Source organism: Carex rostrata, chromosome 6 (assembly GCF_964058835.1).
Source record: "Carex rostrata chromosome 6, lpCarRost1.2, whole genome shotgun sequence".
Lineage (NCBI taxonomy): Eukaryota > Viridiplantae > Streptophyta > Magnoliopsida > Poales > Cyperaceae > Carex > Carex rostrata.
The window spans coordinates 5611717-5629122 of NC_135923.1; the positions used below are offsets into that span (position 1 = coordinate 5611717).

At 34.4% G+C, this 17406-nt stretch overlaps 1 protein-coding gene and 1 non-coding gene across 2 annotated transcripts; one reads left to right on the forward strand and one right to left on the reverse strand.

Moving 5' to 3' along the window:
• Positions 1-2084: 2084 nt before the first annotated feature.
• LOC144556343 (small nucleolar RNA R71) lies at positions 2085-2191 on the forward strand. Its single transcript, XR_013512350.1, has one exon. It is a non-coding gene; the product is annotated as a small nucleolar RNA R71 (small nucleolar RNA).
• A 3108-nt stretch (positions 2192-5299) lies between these two features.
• LOC144556169 (uncharacterized) lies at positions 5300-7446 on the reverse strand. The gene is made up of 5 exons (XM_078304672.1): positions 7322-7446; positions 7150-7242; positions 6928-7032; positions 6695-6819; positions 5300-6560 (listed from the first exon to the last, which is right to left on the reverse strand). Exons 2-5 carry the CDS (start codon positions 7216-7218, stop codon positions 6356-6358), a joined length of 504 nt encoding a protein of 167 aa, XP_078160798.1. The 5' UTR covers positions 7219-7242; positions 7322-7446; the 3' UTR covers positions 5300-6355.
• Positions 7447-17406: the final 9960 nt, after the last annotated feature.

Sequence of the window (17406 nt, forward strand, 5' to 3'; positions counted from 1 at the left end):
TACTGAGAGTGGCTGGGAGAGGTTTTAATTCGGGAGTGATCTGCTCTGTCTGGTTGGTCGTATGGTCCGTATGATCTGGGTACGGGCCGTATGCTTCAGCTTCAGCCTGAGCCTTCGATTCCTTCTCAATCTCTAGCTTCTCTGTTTGAAATTCCTCTGGTCTACGGCCCGTATGATTTGGGTACGGCCCGTATGGATATCCTTCCAGACAGACAGGTGCTGTGTCTGCCGTGTAAATCGTCTCAAGCTCGCTTGTTTTATCCTGCAAATCAGATAAAAAATTGAAATGATACCTTAGCGAGTTGTTGACTTGCTCCAGAAAATTCTCTTCAACCAATTCATCAACCACATCGATCATATAACACGATTCGGGTTGAGCGGGGTACTTCATTGCTCGGTCGATTTGAAAGTGAACTTTCTCATCTCCGATGTTCAAGGTTAAAGTCTCATTTTTCACATCAATCAGCGCTCCCGCGGTTCTCAAAAATGGTCTTCCTAGAATGATAGGGACCTCCTTGTCTTCCTCCATTTCCATCACAACAAAATCACCGGGCACATAGAACTTACCGACTTGTACCGGTACATCTTCCACTATGCCAAGTGGTAGCCTCACTGAAGAATCCGCAAGTTGTAAGGTCATTCGTGTGGGTCTAAGTTCTCCTACACCCAATCGTTCGAAGATAGTTCGCGGCATGAGACTCACACTAGCCCCCAAATCACACAAAGCTCGTCGGATGGTGGCCTTGCCAATCGTGCATGGGATAGAGAACTTACCCGGATCTTCCAATTTTGGTGGAAGTTCACTCCTCAGTATAGCACTGCACTGTTCAGTCAATTTCACCGTCTCATGCCCCCCCAAGCTTCGTTTATTGGATAGGATGTCCTTGAGAAACTTAGCGTAGGTGGGCATTTGAGTCAATGCCTCGGTGAATGGAATTGTAATGTGCAATTGCTTCATAACTTCAATAAACTTGAAGAACTGTTCATTGAGTCGGGTTTCTGCTAATCTCTGTGGGAATGGAACTGGTGGCCGGTAGGGCGGTGGCTTCTCGGTCGCCTTCTTTTTCTGCTTGTCAGCTTCATCTGGTACGGGCCGTACGGGTCTGGTACGGGCCGTATGGTCTGTCTCTTCATTCACAATTTCAATAGGATCAGGTACTGGCTGCTCAGAAATCTCAGGGGTTGTCTCTACGGGCCGTACTGGATTCATACGGGCCGTAGGTTTGGCTTCTGGCTCGACAGGCATGGTTGGTCCTTGGTACTGTGTCCCACTTCGCAATGTCATTGCCTTAGCCTCTTCCCTGGGGTTAATATCTGGTTGGCCTGGTAGCATTCCAGGTTGTGGTGGTGCGGTTTGGCTCCCATTTTGAGGTTTGTTTTGGGCGGCCAAACTAGCCAACTGAGCGTTGATCGCTTGCATCTGTTCGAAGAGCATTTGATTCATCTTCCCTTGCTCATGCATAAAGTTCTCCACAGCAGGGGTAACATAGGGTTTAGATGGTCCTGAGTATGGTGCACGGTTGTTCGAGTTATTGAATGCAGCATTGTTGTAGAAGTTGCGGTTGTTATTGTTGCTGCCAGAAGGGTTGTTATTGAAGTGTGGGGGGTTGTTTTGCTTCCACCTCCAGTTCTGTTGTTCAATCGGGTCCTTGGAATAGGTTCGGGTGAAAGGAGGTTTTGGGAAGTAAGATGGCTCATTGTTGAGAGAATTCACTTGCTCGGGTTCTTCATCTCTTTGCGCAAGCGGACAATTCTCATACTCGTGTCTATCATCCCCACACATAACACAAGGTTGTGGTTGCTGATTACCAAGCGCTTTGACACTCATCTTGTCAAAAGCCTTCTACATGGCATCCATCTTGGCGGTGAGAGCGGTGATCTGATCGACCTCAATTCGGCCTCCTCCAGTTCCTCGAGTGCTCCCTCGACCGGACCATTGTTGGTTAGTTGCCATATTGTCAATTAAATTCATTGCCTCGGTAGCCTCTCGATCCATGAGAGCTCCACCTGCAACTGCATCAACAGAAGTACGAGTGGTATCAGTTAAACCAGAATAAAAAGACTGAACAAGTAACAATTCGGGAATACCATGATGTGGACAAGAGTATTGCAATTCCCTAAACCTTTCCCAGGCCTCATTCAGTGGTTCATCAAACCTTTGTCTGAAACTGGTCAGTTGGGTCCTAATCTCGGCAGTTCTTTTTATGGGGGAAAAATCTGGTCAAAAACAGTTTGGACAGTTCCCTCCAAGTAGTAATTGAATCCCTTGGTAGTGACCCTAACCATTTCTTGGCTTTATCCCTAAGAGTGAAAGGAAATAAAGCAAACCTAATGTAATCAGCTGTTGCGCCATTAATTTTAATGGTGGCATAACACTCAAGAAAAGTTTGAACATGGGCATGTGGATCCTCATGGTCCATGCCATGGAATGTGTTTTGCTGGACGATGTTGACAACGCCCGGATTGAAGTTGGGCTGGTTGCCAGCAATCCTTGGCAATCGGATTGCTCCTCTAACATCTTCAGCTCTCGGGACATTGAACTCTCGCAATGTCCTGGGCGCATAGTCTGCTCCTTCATCATCAGAGAATTGATCCTGTACAGGAGGATCCTGGATGGGTGGGTCCTGAATGGGTGGATCAGTGATGGGTGGATTAACTCCGTCGTTATTCATTGTGTCCTGTTCTAGGTCTGTCTGGCCTCTGTTGTCGGCTGGTACGGGCCGTATGAATCTCCTACGGGCCGTACGGAGAGGTGACAGATGCGGTGGTGCTGGAACGAATGAGTTGGAAGTCTGCCCTTTGCTTCTGACTTGATAGTGGTTCTTGGGCAGTGACCCTTCCAGTATGTTCCTGCAAAGATAGAAAAAGAAAAATTAAAATTAAAATATAGAATCAAGCAAAAATAAGAAAAAGTCTAGAATTTTCTTTGCCGTTCCCCGGCAACGGCGCCAAAAACTTGTTCGCACAGAATATATGCTACAAAGTTTCAGTATAGCAAGCTATACCTTTTAAACCTTTGTTACACTCTGTCAAATCAGATAGCAAGTGTACTATCCTATCGATGAGTATGCTCAGGTATCGATCCACAAGGACGGAAGAAAATGGCCGGACTTATCCTAAAATTACTTGAGATTCTAGAAGTGAGAGAAATTGGTTTGGTTTAATTCTAACAATTCTAATGATTTATGACAAGTTTAAAAAGCAATAAAAGAGAATTAAAGTTGTTTTCAATTAATAAAAGGGAGTTTCCAGGGTCAGATTTCATTTCTGTTCAGCCCCGAGGCATACGGCCCGTATGGCTTCCCATACGGCCCGTAGGGGACCCCGAGTTAATGCTGCAGCTACTGTTTTCTGTGTTGATACTAATGTTTAGGGTTTCTATCGACCAGATCTAGATACCTAACCTCAACTTTCACATTTTGGCCTAGTACCCGATTACCGGACTCAAATACTTCCCTCTTAGATGCGTTAAACCTCAACTTTCGCATTTTGGCCTAATTTATCTAAGTTACTTGTTGGTTTACTAAAAGTATCCAAGGACTTTCACCTCAAGGAAAGTTTCACCTTTCGGGTACTCCTTGGTTTAACCCTACTTCATATACTTTATTCGGTTGGATTAAATGTCATAGACTTGGCTCCTAACACTTAGATGTGCGCATTCATCTAACGGGATGACTAATCAATTCAAGGAAGCACAAATAAAGCAATCAAAATACTACTCAACAAAGTAAAAACAAAGCATTCAACACAAAATCCAAGTAGCATGCAAACAAAACCAAACTAGAAACTACATCTTAGCCCTAGAAACAAAGTAAATTAGCTACTCATGTTCATAAGATAACACAAATAACAGAAAATAAAAGAGTTCATGACAAAACAGTGGAAAATCTGAAGATCCGTTGCAAACTCGCGTTTTTCACTTCTCTTCTCCTCTCCTCCTCTTGTCTTTTGCTCCAAGAAAAGTTGTCCAAGTTCCAGTGGTGAATCTCCCTTTTTTTGGTGAGGAAATATCTCATTTAATGCCCTGGATCGCGTGTGCAGAGGCTTCCTTTTCGGCCTCCTTGATTTCAGCTGATTTCAGATCCTGCTGGATTTTTCCGATTTAGCACCCTACGGCCCGTAGGGTACCCCATACGGCCCGTAGGGCTGTGTTTTGTCTCGGAGACTATGTGCCTCTGTTGTGGAATCTTCTGTGTGGTTGGGCAGATCCTGTACGGCCCGTAGGGTATGTCATACAAGCCGTATGAAAAATTGTCAGATCCAGTTTTTCGCCCTTTTTCCTGCAAAATACCAAACAAAACATAGCAGTACCACATTTCTTCGAAATATAAGTAAAAAGTTCACATTTATAGGCTTTAAAACACAGGTTTAAGACCAAATTAGGGCTGTAAATTAGACATAATATGGAGATATCAGAGATGTCTTTCAAATCTCAAAATCCTTGGATTTCTATCTTGGTCATTTGCAATACAGTTTGTTGACCTCTTGTAGTGTTGATTGCATTCTTCACCTGAAATTTCATAGTATTTTTGAGGCAACTGCAAACCAGATTAGATGATATTCAAGAGACACGATTAATTGCATACCAAATGTTAATTAGGAAATGAGATGAAGTATCATGACATATAATAAAAAATCAGGGAAAGGACCATCATGGCATATGCTCCAAGTTAAAAATGCCCCATCCAAAAACAAATTATAGTAAGGAACCAGCATGCGCTATACAATGCTAAACGAACATTCTTCCTAGTCATGTAACTCTGGTAGTTAGCTGTAACAAAGATCAGTAGGATTAAAGAGAACAGTATTTTACTTGTCTATGTATTAGTAAGAAAAGAGCTTTGAAGATTTTAAGAGGACTAAAAAAGACTTAATTCAAGTAAAAAATTTATGGTTAAGAAACATGAATATATATAACCATAATAGAAAAAAAAATACTGCTACGAATCAAAGCATAGCCAGTTACCAGTCACGACTTTTATATAGCACCTCAACAATTCATTAAAGTTGGTTCACTTACATTGAAGCAAATTGAACATATACCATGATGATCACCATTAGTACCCCTAAACTAGGAATCAGTCATGTCTGGAAAACAACCACTAATACCAGAATAAACTAAGTGAACTATAACATGTGAAGCTTTGAAAAATATATTTAAATGAACCTCTCTGCAAATTTACAGGCTACAACCCAAACAATGAACAAAACCCACATGCACGACACCGCAGCAATGACAACCGAAAGCCACCACACAACCTAATAAAACTAATTAGCTATCCATTTCTGAAAATTTTAATGGGCATATGTTTGTAAATCTTTATTTTATCCAGCTACATCTTTTCACAATGCTATTTTTAATAATACTTTTTTGTAAATGAAAAAAGAACTCATTAGGATGAAGCTCTCCCAGTCAAAAAAAAAAAGCAAAGAAACTGGAGACAGCCCATACAACAATTGCTCGCACACATCCACTCAGCACAACAATATTATGTAGTACAATTGTATAGATTTGGGTGATCCCAAGTACCTTCTTTCGGTCATCGCCAAAACGAATATTAACTGCTTCTTTATGCCTTAAAGCCATATCACAATCTCTCTCCTCGCAGCTGTCTGCAATATAACTCCTTTTTCTCAAATCAACAGACGTACAAATTCCGTTATTACCCTCAACCAACCCATCAATGCTGTACCATCTCCTACTATTCATAAATGGCTTATTAGTAGCCACATTCCTTGAAATACCACCATAACAAGACCCTCTTTTAACAAAGCCTTTGTTAACACTGTTAAATCTTCTATTAATCGGCCAGTTGTATCTCCTCTCATCACACCTTTCTTTGAGAGTGCTCGATACAAACTCATCTTCAGTATACGAGTGTCCACAATCAAAATTTTGTCTGTAATGGCCTTTCTGAGACGGTATATTTTCATTGTAAACAGTTGTTTGCTTGAGATGATGTATCTCGCCTTCAGGATACCCCATATAACCCCCACTGTTATATTTCATATTTCCAGTAGTACTACGTCTGTATCTGCCTCTTATTTCATACATTGGATTTCTAGGGTCTTATACACCCATATAATGGTATCTCCGAATACCAAAGGGTGACCTATTATCCTTTTCATGCCACATGGCACTAGGTACTGCTAGTTGCTTTACAAATAATTGATCTCTTTGCTGCTCTTTAGTCGATAAAATTCTTGAATTACATCTTAAACTCCTATGCTTCATAGTCCTCCAGCTGCTACTATAACCAACAGAAACAGAAGTATATCTGTCGTGATATTCCTCAATTAAACTTCTATTTTTAAGCACTTCAGCCTCTTTATCAGCCTCAGTTGTACTACTAGATCACCTTGTAGATTGAAACTCGGCTTTTTGTTTGGAGGAACTGTGAACTCCATTGAAATCACACTCCTCAACTGATTCTATAGAACAGCGATCGGGATCCATTTTAGCAATTTGGCTTTCGCTTTCTTCTTTCTCACTATAAGTACACAGCAAAGAATCTGTATCTAGGCCATAATAAGTATCATTTTTTTGCAGACCCAAGCACCTGTAATACATTGCCAAACATGTGTAGGGTTATAGAAAGCTTATCTAAGTATCATTGCATGGGAAATAAACTGATAAAGGAAAAATGATATCTTATTTGGGAACCTACTATTAGGATCGTATTGCATAATATACCTTTCTATTGTCTCATTCTCATGTTCCATTAATGCACTCTCAAATTCTCCCTCTTCAGCTTTTGGATTCTTATCCTCTATTATATTTAAACTGTTTTCATCCTCCAAGGAACCGTCCATATTTATCTGAACACAATCGTATGGAAGCAATGTAAAAGATAGATGACATTTGTGCAGCATTTCACAATACTAAATATATATAAGAAAACTGGGTAAAATAATAACATAACACACATGTATCACCACATTTGAATCTCTTTCTGTAGGTGGTCGCCATATATCAGTAGAAGGTAAACGTTCACCAAAATCACTTCTAACAAGAATAGCTCTTCCCTTTGGCTACAAAAGATATAAAATAAGGTTTTAATAATTAGGAAACTATTGATAATTAAACTTGTCACACACTTAAATTGCAATTTTCTAAAATAAGGGAAACAATGTCTGATGCAGAAGTACCTTCTCAGGTTCCTTACTAATTTCCTCGTCTATAAATGATGGTCTGTCATGCCTCACCCGATTCAACATTGTATCTTTGTCCCGTAATAGATGCTGACAAAATAAGTTTTATTAGTCGCAAAATTTTGCACTGTTTGAGAAAAAAATTATGCAACCACAAAATAGAAGGTACCAAGTCTCGGCAGTAGATTTTCCAGCTATCTTCATTGAGGTCGTAGTTGAAGTAGTCACTTATTTTCGCTCCTTCATTCCTCCAAGGCTTATAATCAAGTTCTTCTATGTTTACATTAAAAATGGTAATGAGAAATGTAATTAACAATCATATCACATATCCAAAGCCAAGATTTTAGCAAATAAAATAATATAACTAGAACAATTTAACACAGGATACTGCCACAACTGATACTCTATGAAATTGAGGTCTGATGTGCAGAAGTTTTTGTACAATGCAAAAATTAGTGGCACAACATGTTACAGCCTACAAAATAGATTATATAACAAAAAATATTAAATGAAATTTTACCAGTTCCTTGGCAAGAAGAAATGATCCCAAAATCCTCTTCCTTCCCTCCAATCTTCCTTCCCTCCAATTTGTAGCCTATAAATAGAGGCTTTGTAATCTTGTATTGGACACACATATGAGAAATATATGAATAAAGAGATTGTCATCTTTTCCTCTCTATTTTGTTTATTCATCTTATGCTTGTTTATATTTATTTTATAACACGTTATTAGCACGAGAGCTCTACTAGTTGAAGATTCGAGGTGATTTTAATAACTTTTATTTCAATTTCATTTATATAAATAATACTTCATAGTAATTGCTAAATGAAATAAGTTATCAATTTATTTATATTTATTTTGAGATGTTTAGTATGATTCATAGAATTTTATATGAAGTGCATTTTTTAATTTAATCTTTTCGAAGAAGATTTAAAAGAAAAATCTTCTTGAAGAAGACTTATATGATGTATAAATATTGTATAGTGGTTCATATTTTTTTTCTTCAATAATTGAATCTTCTTGAAGAGGATTTCAAGAGATATTACGAAAATTCTCAATTTTATAAAATACACCGAGCAATTGGCCCGAAGCCATTGTAGCCATTTTATCAACTTGAAGAAGATTTCAAAAGATATTAAGAATATCTTCCTGAAGAAGATATAAAGAAAAATTATATGATGTGCAAATTTATCATGATGTTTATATATATATTTTTTTCAATAATTTAATCTTCTTGAAGAAGTTAAAAGATATTCTAAGTTGATTTATTATCTCTTTATGGTTGAAGAGATTATAATGAGTTGTTGGACAAAACAATTCAATTTGTTCTACTTCATTTCTTGAAGTAAATATAGCAATATATAATAATAAATTTGAAAGAAAAACTTGTAGACGTGGACGTACAAGAATGAGTTTATTATCATGGTGATTATTACAAAAATACATATTTTCACCTGAAGTGGAAAGATAATGAAGAAAATTTAAATAATGTGCAAAAATTAATGTGATGTTCATATTTTTTTTAATAATTTAATCTTCCTGAAGAAGATTTATGTGACTCACAAAAATTAATATGACAATATTTCAATATATCTTCTTGAAGAAGATTTCAATAAGATTTATATGATGTGAAATTTTTTGATGTACTCTTCCCGAAGAAGATTCAATAAATATTTCGAGTTTATACATTATCTTTTACATTATATTATGTTAATGAAATGGCCCGAAGCCATATGAATATAAATTATATTAATGAAATTGGCCTGAAGCTATTTCATCAATTTTATCAATTGACCTGAAGTTCAATTATAATAAATTATTGAAGCCACATGTCTTGTTTTGGTTGAACAAAATAATAATTATACATGAAGTGGAAAATAATATGATGGACAAACTATTAGATATGAACGTGATAATGAAGAAAAAGCGCATCATTCCACTAGAAGTGGAAAAATAAATGAACAAAAAGAATTACCACTAGAAGTGGAGAAATAATTAGAAAGTGAAGAGAATGACAAATAAGAAAATTCATACTAATATTAGTCATGTACCTGTCGTACGCCAATGTACTTGTAGTATGTCAAAACATTATATTGAACTATTATTGACAAACTCAATTTAGTCAAATGATTTGACATTATTTGAATGATGAAAAAGAGATATATAAAATATGTGACATTTATGAAAAATTGAGCCCTCACTGTTTGAAAAAAAAAATAGTATATCAAACTTATACAAAATTATTTGAAAAGAGATGATTTACTTTCATAAATCATTTAATTTTCTATTAATACAATGCCCTAAAAGAAGCTTGTTCATTTCTATTAATACAATGTCTTAAAGAAGCTTATCTATTTCATTAGAGGTATTACATTATAAGATGAAATTTTAATTTTTATCTTTTATGTTGTTACGAAAAATTGTAAGATAAAAAATGAATAGTTGTTCATTCTTTATTTTGAAAAATGAATTAATACTTATTTATTATTTATATTGACTGTAGTGCATAAAAAAATGTAAATGTAAGATAAAATTTGCTTATTTATGTTTAATTTTTTAAAATACTACTTATTTTTTCTTTTTATTATTGATTATTGTTGAAATGGTGTTTATTTATTTTTATAAAAAAAATTGATTGAAAGCTCCAGAAGAGTTGTTTTGTTTTTACATGGAGAAATATAAATTTATATTGATGATGATGTATTATATTCTTGTAAGTCTCAAATAAATTAGTTATGTTTTAAGAATATCCGCCGAAATGGATATCATATTGAGACAACTAATGAAAAAATATTGAATATATGAAAAACAATGCATATTGAAAATAAATTGCATATGTTTTTTCTCTGACTTGTACTACACATATATTAATGCAATTGAAACACATGTTATTGTAAACCAGAAGTTAACATACAAGAATATGTTTATAGTTTGGCATGACCGGTTGGACCATTCCGGATCAATAGTGATGCGAAAAATAATAGAGAATTAATGTAAACATTCATCAAAGAACCAGAAGATTCTTTAATCTAATGAATTTTTTATGTGTTGGTTTTATTTCTAGAACGTATACAATATGATATTTGTGGAACAATATATCCAACATGTGAACTATTTGAATATTTTATGATTTTAATTGATGCATCAATAAGATGGTCACATGTATGTTTATTATCAAATCACAACCTGGCGTTTGCGAGATTACTTGCTCAATTGATTTGATTAAAGAGCATAATTTTATGATTATCCAATTATGAAAATACATCTATAAAATATCGGAATTAATATTGAACATCCTGTAGATGTTCATATATAAAAAGAAGATATGATATTTTACATGCAATAAAACTAATTCGCATCATGCCAATTAGCTATTATAAAGCTTCCCCTTATAATTGATTTTTGATAACATACCTAATATTTCCCATATAAGAATTTGAATATGCGATATATGTTCTAATTGCTCCACCACAATGCACTAAAATGTGATATAAAAAAAAAGTTGGGAATTTATATTGATTTTGAATCTCCATATATAATAGAGTATTTAAAACCATTGATGGGAGATTTATTCATGGCTAATTTTGCCGGTTGTGATTTTGATGAATAAAAATTTCCAACCTTAGGGGAAGAAAACTATCAGCTGGAAAAAAAATATATTAGTATGAATTATCATTGTCTTATTTTGATCCTCGTACTAAAGAATGTGAACTAAATGTTCAAAAGATAATTCATTTGCAAAGATTAGTGAATCAATTGCCAGACACATTTACAAACTCAAAGAACGTGACCAAATCACAAGTACCAGCTGCTAATGCTCCAATTAAAGTCGGTGTCCTTGTTGGATAGACTAATTATAACACGCATGAAGCGTGGAAAAGCAATCGGTTCCAAAGATTAAAAATATAAAAATCCTCGAAAAAGAAAAGGAGCAAATAATGAAAATGGTCAAGTCAAGGATATGATAATTTCAGATAAAACTCCAGAAGGGAATAAAATTATAAGTAATATTGGAGTTCCAGCAGAAACTCAGGTATCTAAAATTCATGAAAATAAAGAGATCTCGATAAATTATATCATGAATGAAATAAGATGGAACCGAGATGAAATTGATATCAATAATTTTTTTGTATATAATATAACGCTAAACATAATAAATATTGAGGATCATGACTAGAAGTCTATTAAAGAATGTCGACAAAAGAATGATTGGCCAAAAAATAGAAAGGTGCAATTGAGGTAGAGGTAAACTCTCTTGAAAAATGAGAAGTTTTTGGACCTGTAGTCCTTGTACCTCAAGGTATAAAACCAGTAGGATATAAATGAATATTTATGGGAAAATAAAATGAGAAATGTGAAATTTTGAGATATACTCATATATGGTGGATGCAACAACTTTTTGATATATAATTAAAATGGTAGTCCATAAAGGACTTAATTTGCACCTCATGGATATTGTTACAGCCTATTTAAATGGCTCGCTTGATAATGATATTTATATGAAAATCTCTAAAAGATTTAAGATGCCTGAAGCATGTAATTTAGGTTCTCGAGAACATTATTCAGTTAAATTGAATAAATTTGTATATCGATTAAAGCAATATGGACGCATATGCTATAATCGTTTAAGTGAATATTTATTGAAACATGGATATAAGAATGATACGACATGTCCATGTATTTTCATGAAAAGATATATAAATGATTTTATTATAACTGCAGTTTATGTTGACGATCTAAGTATCATTGGAACTCCTGAAGAGCTTCCAAAGAATAAATTATTTAAATGAAGAATTTGAGATGAAAGATCTTGGAAGAACAAAGTTCTGCATTGGATTGCAAATTGAACATTTAAAAATGATATTTTTATGCATCAAGAAAATTATATTGCAAGAGTGCTGAAATAATTTTATATGGATAAATAACATTCATTAAGCAATTCGATGGTTGTAAGATCATTAGATGTGAATAAAGATCATTTAGACCTCGAGAAAATGATGAAGAACTATTTGGTCCTGAAGTACCATATCTTAGTGCAATATGAGCACTTATCTTAATGAGAATTCAATACATGATATATCATTTATAGTAAATTTATTAGCAAGATATAGTTCTTCTCTCACACGAAGATTGATATCACTTTATTAGACCTATTATTTCGACTTGTTTCCATACAAAAATCTATGTTTTGAACCAACAAATGGTGTCTTTTACATTGAATATCCATAGAATGTGGTACTGCTATGTTTTGGTTCTTACTTTGCAGGAATCAGGCAAAAACGGGCAAAATCAGGGAAGTTACTGAATTCTGAGACATCTGATGCGACCCTCATCACATCTGACGCGACCCTCATCAGAGTCGATGCGACCCTCATCAGAGCTGATGCGACCCTCATCAGACCTGATGCAGGTCGCATCGCGAGCTTCCAGAGCAGACAGCAAAGCCCCAAGTCAGATTCGTTGCCTATATAAGCAGGTCCTATGCCAGAATTTCGAGAGCTTTTCCCCCCTTTACATTCCAGATCACTTAGAGAGCAGAGATCAAGAGAGAAGAAGGAGATTGGAGCTTGCTTGAAGAAGAGGAGAAGAGAAGATTGCAAGATCCTCTCCAATCCACCTTGGATCTTCGAGCTTCATCATGATCTGCCTATTCTCTCTCTCTTTTATGCTTTCTTTCACCATGCTTGAGTAGATCTTTAGTTCCTAGGGTTAGGATGTAGTCTCTAAACTTTGTCTTTGAGTTGCATGTTGTTTTGATCTAAGTTTGAACTTGTGTGATTCTTTGTTTGAGTATTCATTGATTGCTTGATTTTGATTGCTTGATTGATTCTTGATTGTCTACTGTTAGATGTCTATAGCATCTCTTCTAGTAATTTGGCCTTGATGTTTCTTGCAATTGTGATTGAGTATTTGAAGTAGATCTAAGATCAATAGTAGCCGAGAGGTGAACTTTCCATTATCGAAAGGTTGTGGATACTTCTAGCAAACCAAACAATCAATTTAGGTTAGATACCAGTATGTGAGAGCTACAGGTTGAAGCCTCGCACAAGAAATCAACTTAGATACGAACACATGTCAGCTCTGTTCGAGGGCCATGCGACCCGCATTAGAGATGATGCGAGTCGCATCATACGGGTCGCATCAGAGATGATGCGAGTCGCATGATAGGTCCAGAGAAGGCAAAGTTTGGGATGAAACCTGAAACCCTGGGAGCGCCTTTTATCATTGTTCAAAACTAAAACCTTTAATTGTTTTCATTCACTATTAATCGAATTGCTACTTGAAATTAGGAAATATAGACAAACCAAACCCAACTCTTCACACTTCTAGTACCTAACTAGGACAAGTAAGAATTTAGAGTTCGAATTGTACCGTCCCTGAGGATCGATACCCGATTATACTCCTCGATAGGGTTGTGCACTTGCAACCCTAATCGGAAGGTGTAACCGCGGTTTTAAAAGGTACGCTCCCAAGCGTACCGAAACTTGCGTTGCGCTTTCACGCGAACAAAGATATTGACATATAATTAAACATATATTTCGCTACCTATGAGAAAATTTAGCAATACACAAAAGCAAGTCAAGTATGTGTTTGATTAAGATATGTGATTTAACACATTTGTCAGACATGTAGATTGTCTTTTAGAGAAATGATCCCGAAGATCATATATGAATATAATATTATATGTGTTGCTCAATGAAAGGAATGATACATTAAAGGAGATAGAACAAAACATATTTCACCAAAATTCTTTTTCACATATGATCTCGAAAAGAATAATGTTATTAATGTTTAGCAAATCCGTTCAAGTGAAAAATCCAGCAGATTTATTCACTAAGACACTCCCTACTGCAATATTCAAAAAGCTAGTTCGTAATATTGGAGTTCGCCGACTTAAAAATCTTGATTGATGCTGTCATGAGGGGGAGTTAATATGCACTATATTTTCCTTAATCATGGTTTTTCCCACTGGGTTTTCCTGATAAGGCTGTAGTTGCATATTTAGAAGAATATTGTACTATTTTTCCTTCACTAGGTTTTTATCCCATAGGATTTTTCCCAGTAAGGTTTTAATGAGGCATATTCTTATATAATTGACATCCAATAGGGAGTGTTATGAATATATATTAAATGTGTGGATGTCATTCATTTTGTAACTCCCATATTAATCCTCAATTTATTTCCTCACTACTCCATGCATATTGATGCCCACTACTATTGGAATTCATTTCTCCATTTATTATTTGTATGGCTTTCATTTACAATTTGTAGCCTATAAATAGAGGCTTTGTAATCTTGTATTTGACACACATATGAGAAATATATGAATAAATAGATTGTCATTTTTTCCTCTCTATTTTGTTTATTCATCTTATACTTGTTTATATTTATTTTATAACAGATTGGTTAAGAAAAACATCATCCAGCTAGCCCGATTTTTTTTAAAAACATCCTCAAAAAATAAAAACATAACAAAAATATTCTCTAATTTTTATAATTTCCAAAAAATATCCTGACTGTGCAACGGTCAGCTATAATTTTTTTTTTTTTAGAGATATTTAGTATATATAGAATGAATGTTTTACATATAGACACTAATTGCTTTTATATTTTTTTTCTTTTTTTTTTCTCTTATTTTGGATACTCATTTTCTTTGATTTTGTAAATTGAATATATGACAAATGAAATATATATGTGTAAAACTATAGCTGAATCTTAAATATTGTATATAACTCATATACTAAGAAAATATACTCTTGTTCTCTTTCATAAAATATTGACAATTTTCTTTTTATTTTTAAGTCATTTTGTGTCATTTTTTATAAATCATAACAAATAGTAAAAAGATTCAAAAAATAGTAAAAATTGATATTATGTTCAGAGTAGAACTAGGGTGTTCCTAATTAAGTCCACCAAGTTCCTTTGTGAACTCAACTCTAAAATATATCGGATTGGCTTCAAACGACAAATTCAAACTGTTGAAATTCTTCTACCTTACTAGTGATGCATCTACATGTGAAAATTTTAAACTTTCAAATTAATTTACTATAAAGTCAAGTGGTCAAAATTTAAAGGTTTATAAATTAATTTTAATGCATTCATTTTTTGGACGTCTTTTGACCACTTGACTCTATATAAAATTAATTTTAAATTTCTTATATGAAGACGCATCACTCGTAAGGTAGAAGAATTTTAACAGTTTAGATCATCGTTTGAAGCCAATCCAATATGTTTTAGAGTTGAGTTCACAAAGAGGTTTGGTGCACTTAGGAACACCCTAGTTCTACTCTTTTGTTCATTATATAACCAATTTACTGAGCTACTTAGATTGAAGTTTGAAGTTTATACGATAGGTTTTTGACTTACCGTTATTTTTCGGAAACTTCAATTGTAGTTTTGAGGTCTTAAACAATATTTTTTTTTTGCAATTCTGGGTGTGCGGGACATTTTGTAAGGTAAACCGCAATTTATCTTAAAAATCCATATCTCCTCCTTCCAAGCTTTCCAAAAAGTCGTCGAACACTCGAAACGGAGTTTCCTACATAAAGTTATATTCAGTCAAAGTTCGAACTATTTTAGACAAATATATTTGGATTTCAAAATAAATGTACGTGATACATTTAGCTTTCAAATAACTCAAATAATATTTATTCACTTATTCTTAATGAATTTTTGGATTCATATTATATCAAATTTACTGTGAGACCAATATAGACTAAAATCAAACAATAAAAATATCCAAAAAAAGAGAAGAAAGAATATAAATTATAGAAACAGTACAATTAGTCTATATGTAAAATATTGATTTTATACATACTAAATTAGTTGAATATCCTTAATATTGGAGTTTAATAAAAAAAAAATAAGCTGTTGATTGTTGAAAACTTGTGTAGAGACTCGATCGGTCCTTGTGATTGTACAGGTATAGTTTTTGTCAAGTTGTCATTCTTGTTGTATGTTTTCTCTAAAACCAATATCTCTATTTTTGTTACACGAAGTATTTGTTTGAAAATGTATTCGTTAGACATGGATAGACAATAAGATCCGTGCTCTATTTCTTTTTTTGTACGTGGTGGGTTTCATCACTGAATAGGAGATGCACACCCACTATAATACTATATCGAGTCGAAGGACATGCACACCCACTTAGAGTGGGAAAATGGGTATGGCGGAGCCAGTTCCGTCACGAAACGGCATGGCACATGTTATTGTTATGTGTCGTGACTCGCGTGTCTTGTGTCGTAACCATTTGCATGGCATGACCAGTTTGTAGAAAATTTAGCACGACACGTCACGTCACACGAAAGATCCGATCACGGCATGGCATGTAATCACGCGAGTCATGTGTAATTAGGACCGTTAGGTTTTAATCAAATAGTGAATCTTGAATAAACTAATTTAAATTATAAAAAAATAGTTAAACATTTGTCACGCCATTGGTCACGTTTCTCACGTTTAACCAAAAGCGTGACTCACGTACCGTGACCACCCCTCAATATTTTGGTCACGGCACGGATTACTGTTCACTTAATCACGGCACAAGATCAAAGTCACGACATGTTAATCACATCACGACACAACATGGCACGTTTTTTCCACTCTACACCCACTGTATCGAGTTGGATCGAAAAAAAATCAATATCTCATATATGTACTATGTGTTAATAGATCCAGTGTCACCTTCTATTGGTTAATTGATTTGCTTATCTCTACTCGATTTTTGAATTAAATATAGATTAACTTAAGAGTGTGATGAAAATAGATAAAAGTAGATCTAGATTAATTTATAGGAAATTAAAATTTATAGAAGTAACTCGAGATTAATTTAGAATAATTTTTATGTTTTGCTTAAGCTTTCGCATGTAATCTTAGTTCATTTGCATCGTTTGTATTTCCTCCTTTCCATAACCCTTTCTATTTCTCTTTAATTTCTGTTCTTTTTAAGAGAAGACAAAACCTTTTTTTAATTTGGTACGAAATTAATTTTTAACCGTTTTAATTAGAGAAATAATAATAATTGAAAAAATAATTGGAAAAATTGAGCTAGTTGAAAAAAATATTATTGTTATTCCGATAATCAAATTGAGCCCTGAAAATGTGCAAAAAATAATTCTCAGGATAACTATTGAATTAAAACAACTATGTGAATGACTAGAAGAAACCTTTGAAACCCTTCTTTTTGCTGTCAGTGTTTAATTTTCATTATTCAAATGAATCAAATCTGAATAAAAGAAGAAAAAAATCAATGATCTT

What these genes read in the sequence shown, in the direction of transcription:
- LOC144556169 (XM_078304672.1), bottom strand. Translation starts at nt 7,218, where the DNA reads ATGTTGAATCGGGTGAGGCATGACAGACCATCATTTATAGACGAGGAA. An exon ending in TTAGTAAGGAACCTGAGAAG is followed by an intron (nt 7,033 to 7,149) that starts GTACTTCTGCAT and finishes TATCTTTTGTAG; the next exon opens with CCAAAGGGAAGAGCTATTCT. An exon ending in GAGAATGAGACAATAGAAAG is followed by an intron (nt 6,561 to 6,694) that starts GTATATTATGCA and finishes AATGTATTACAG; the next exon opens with GTGCTTGGGTCTGCAAAAAA.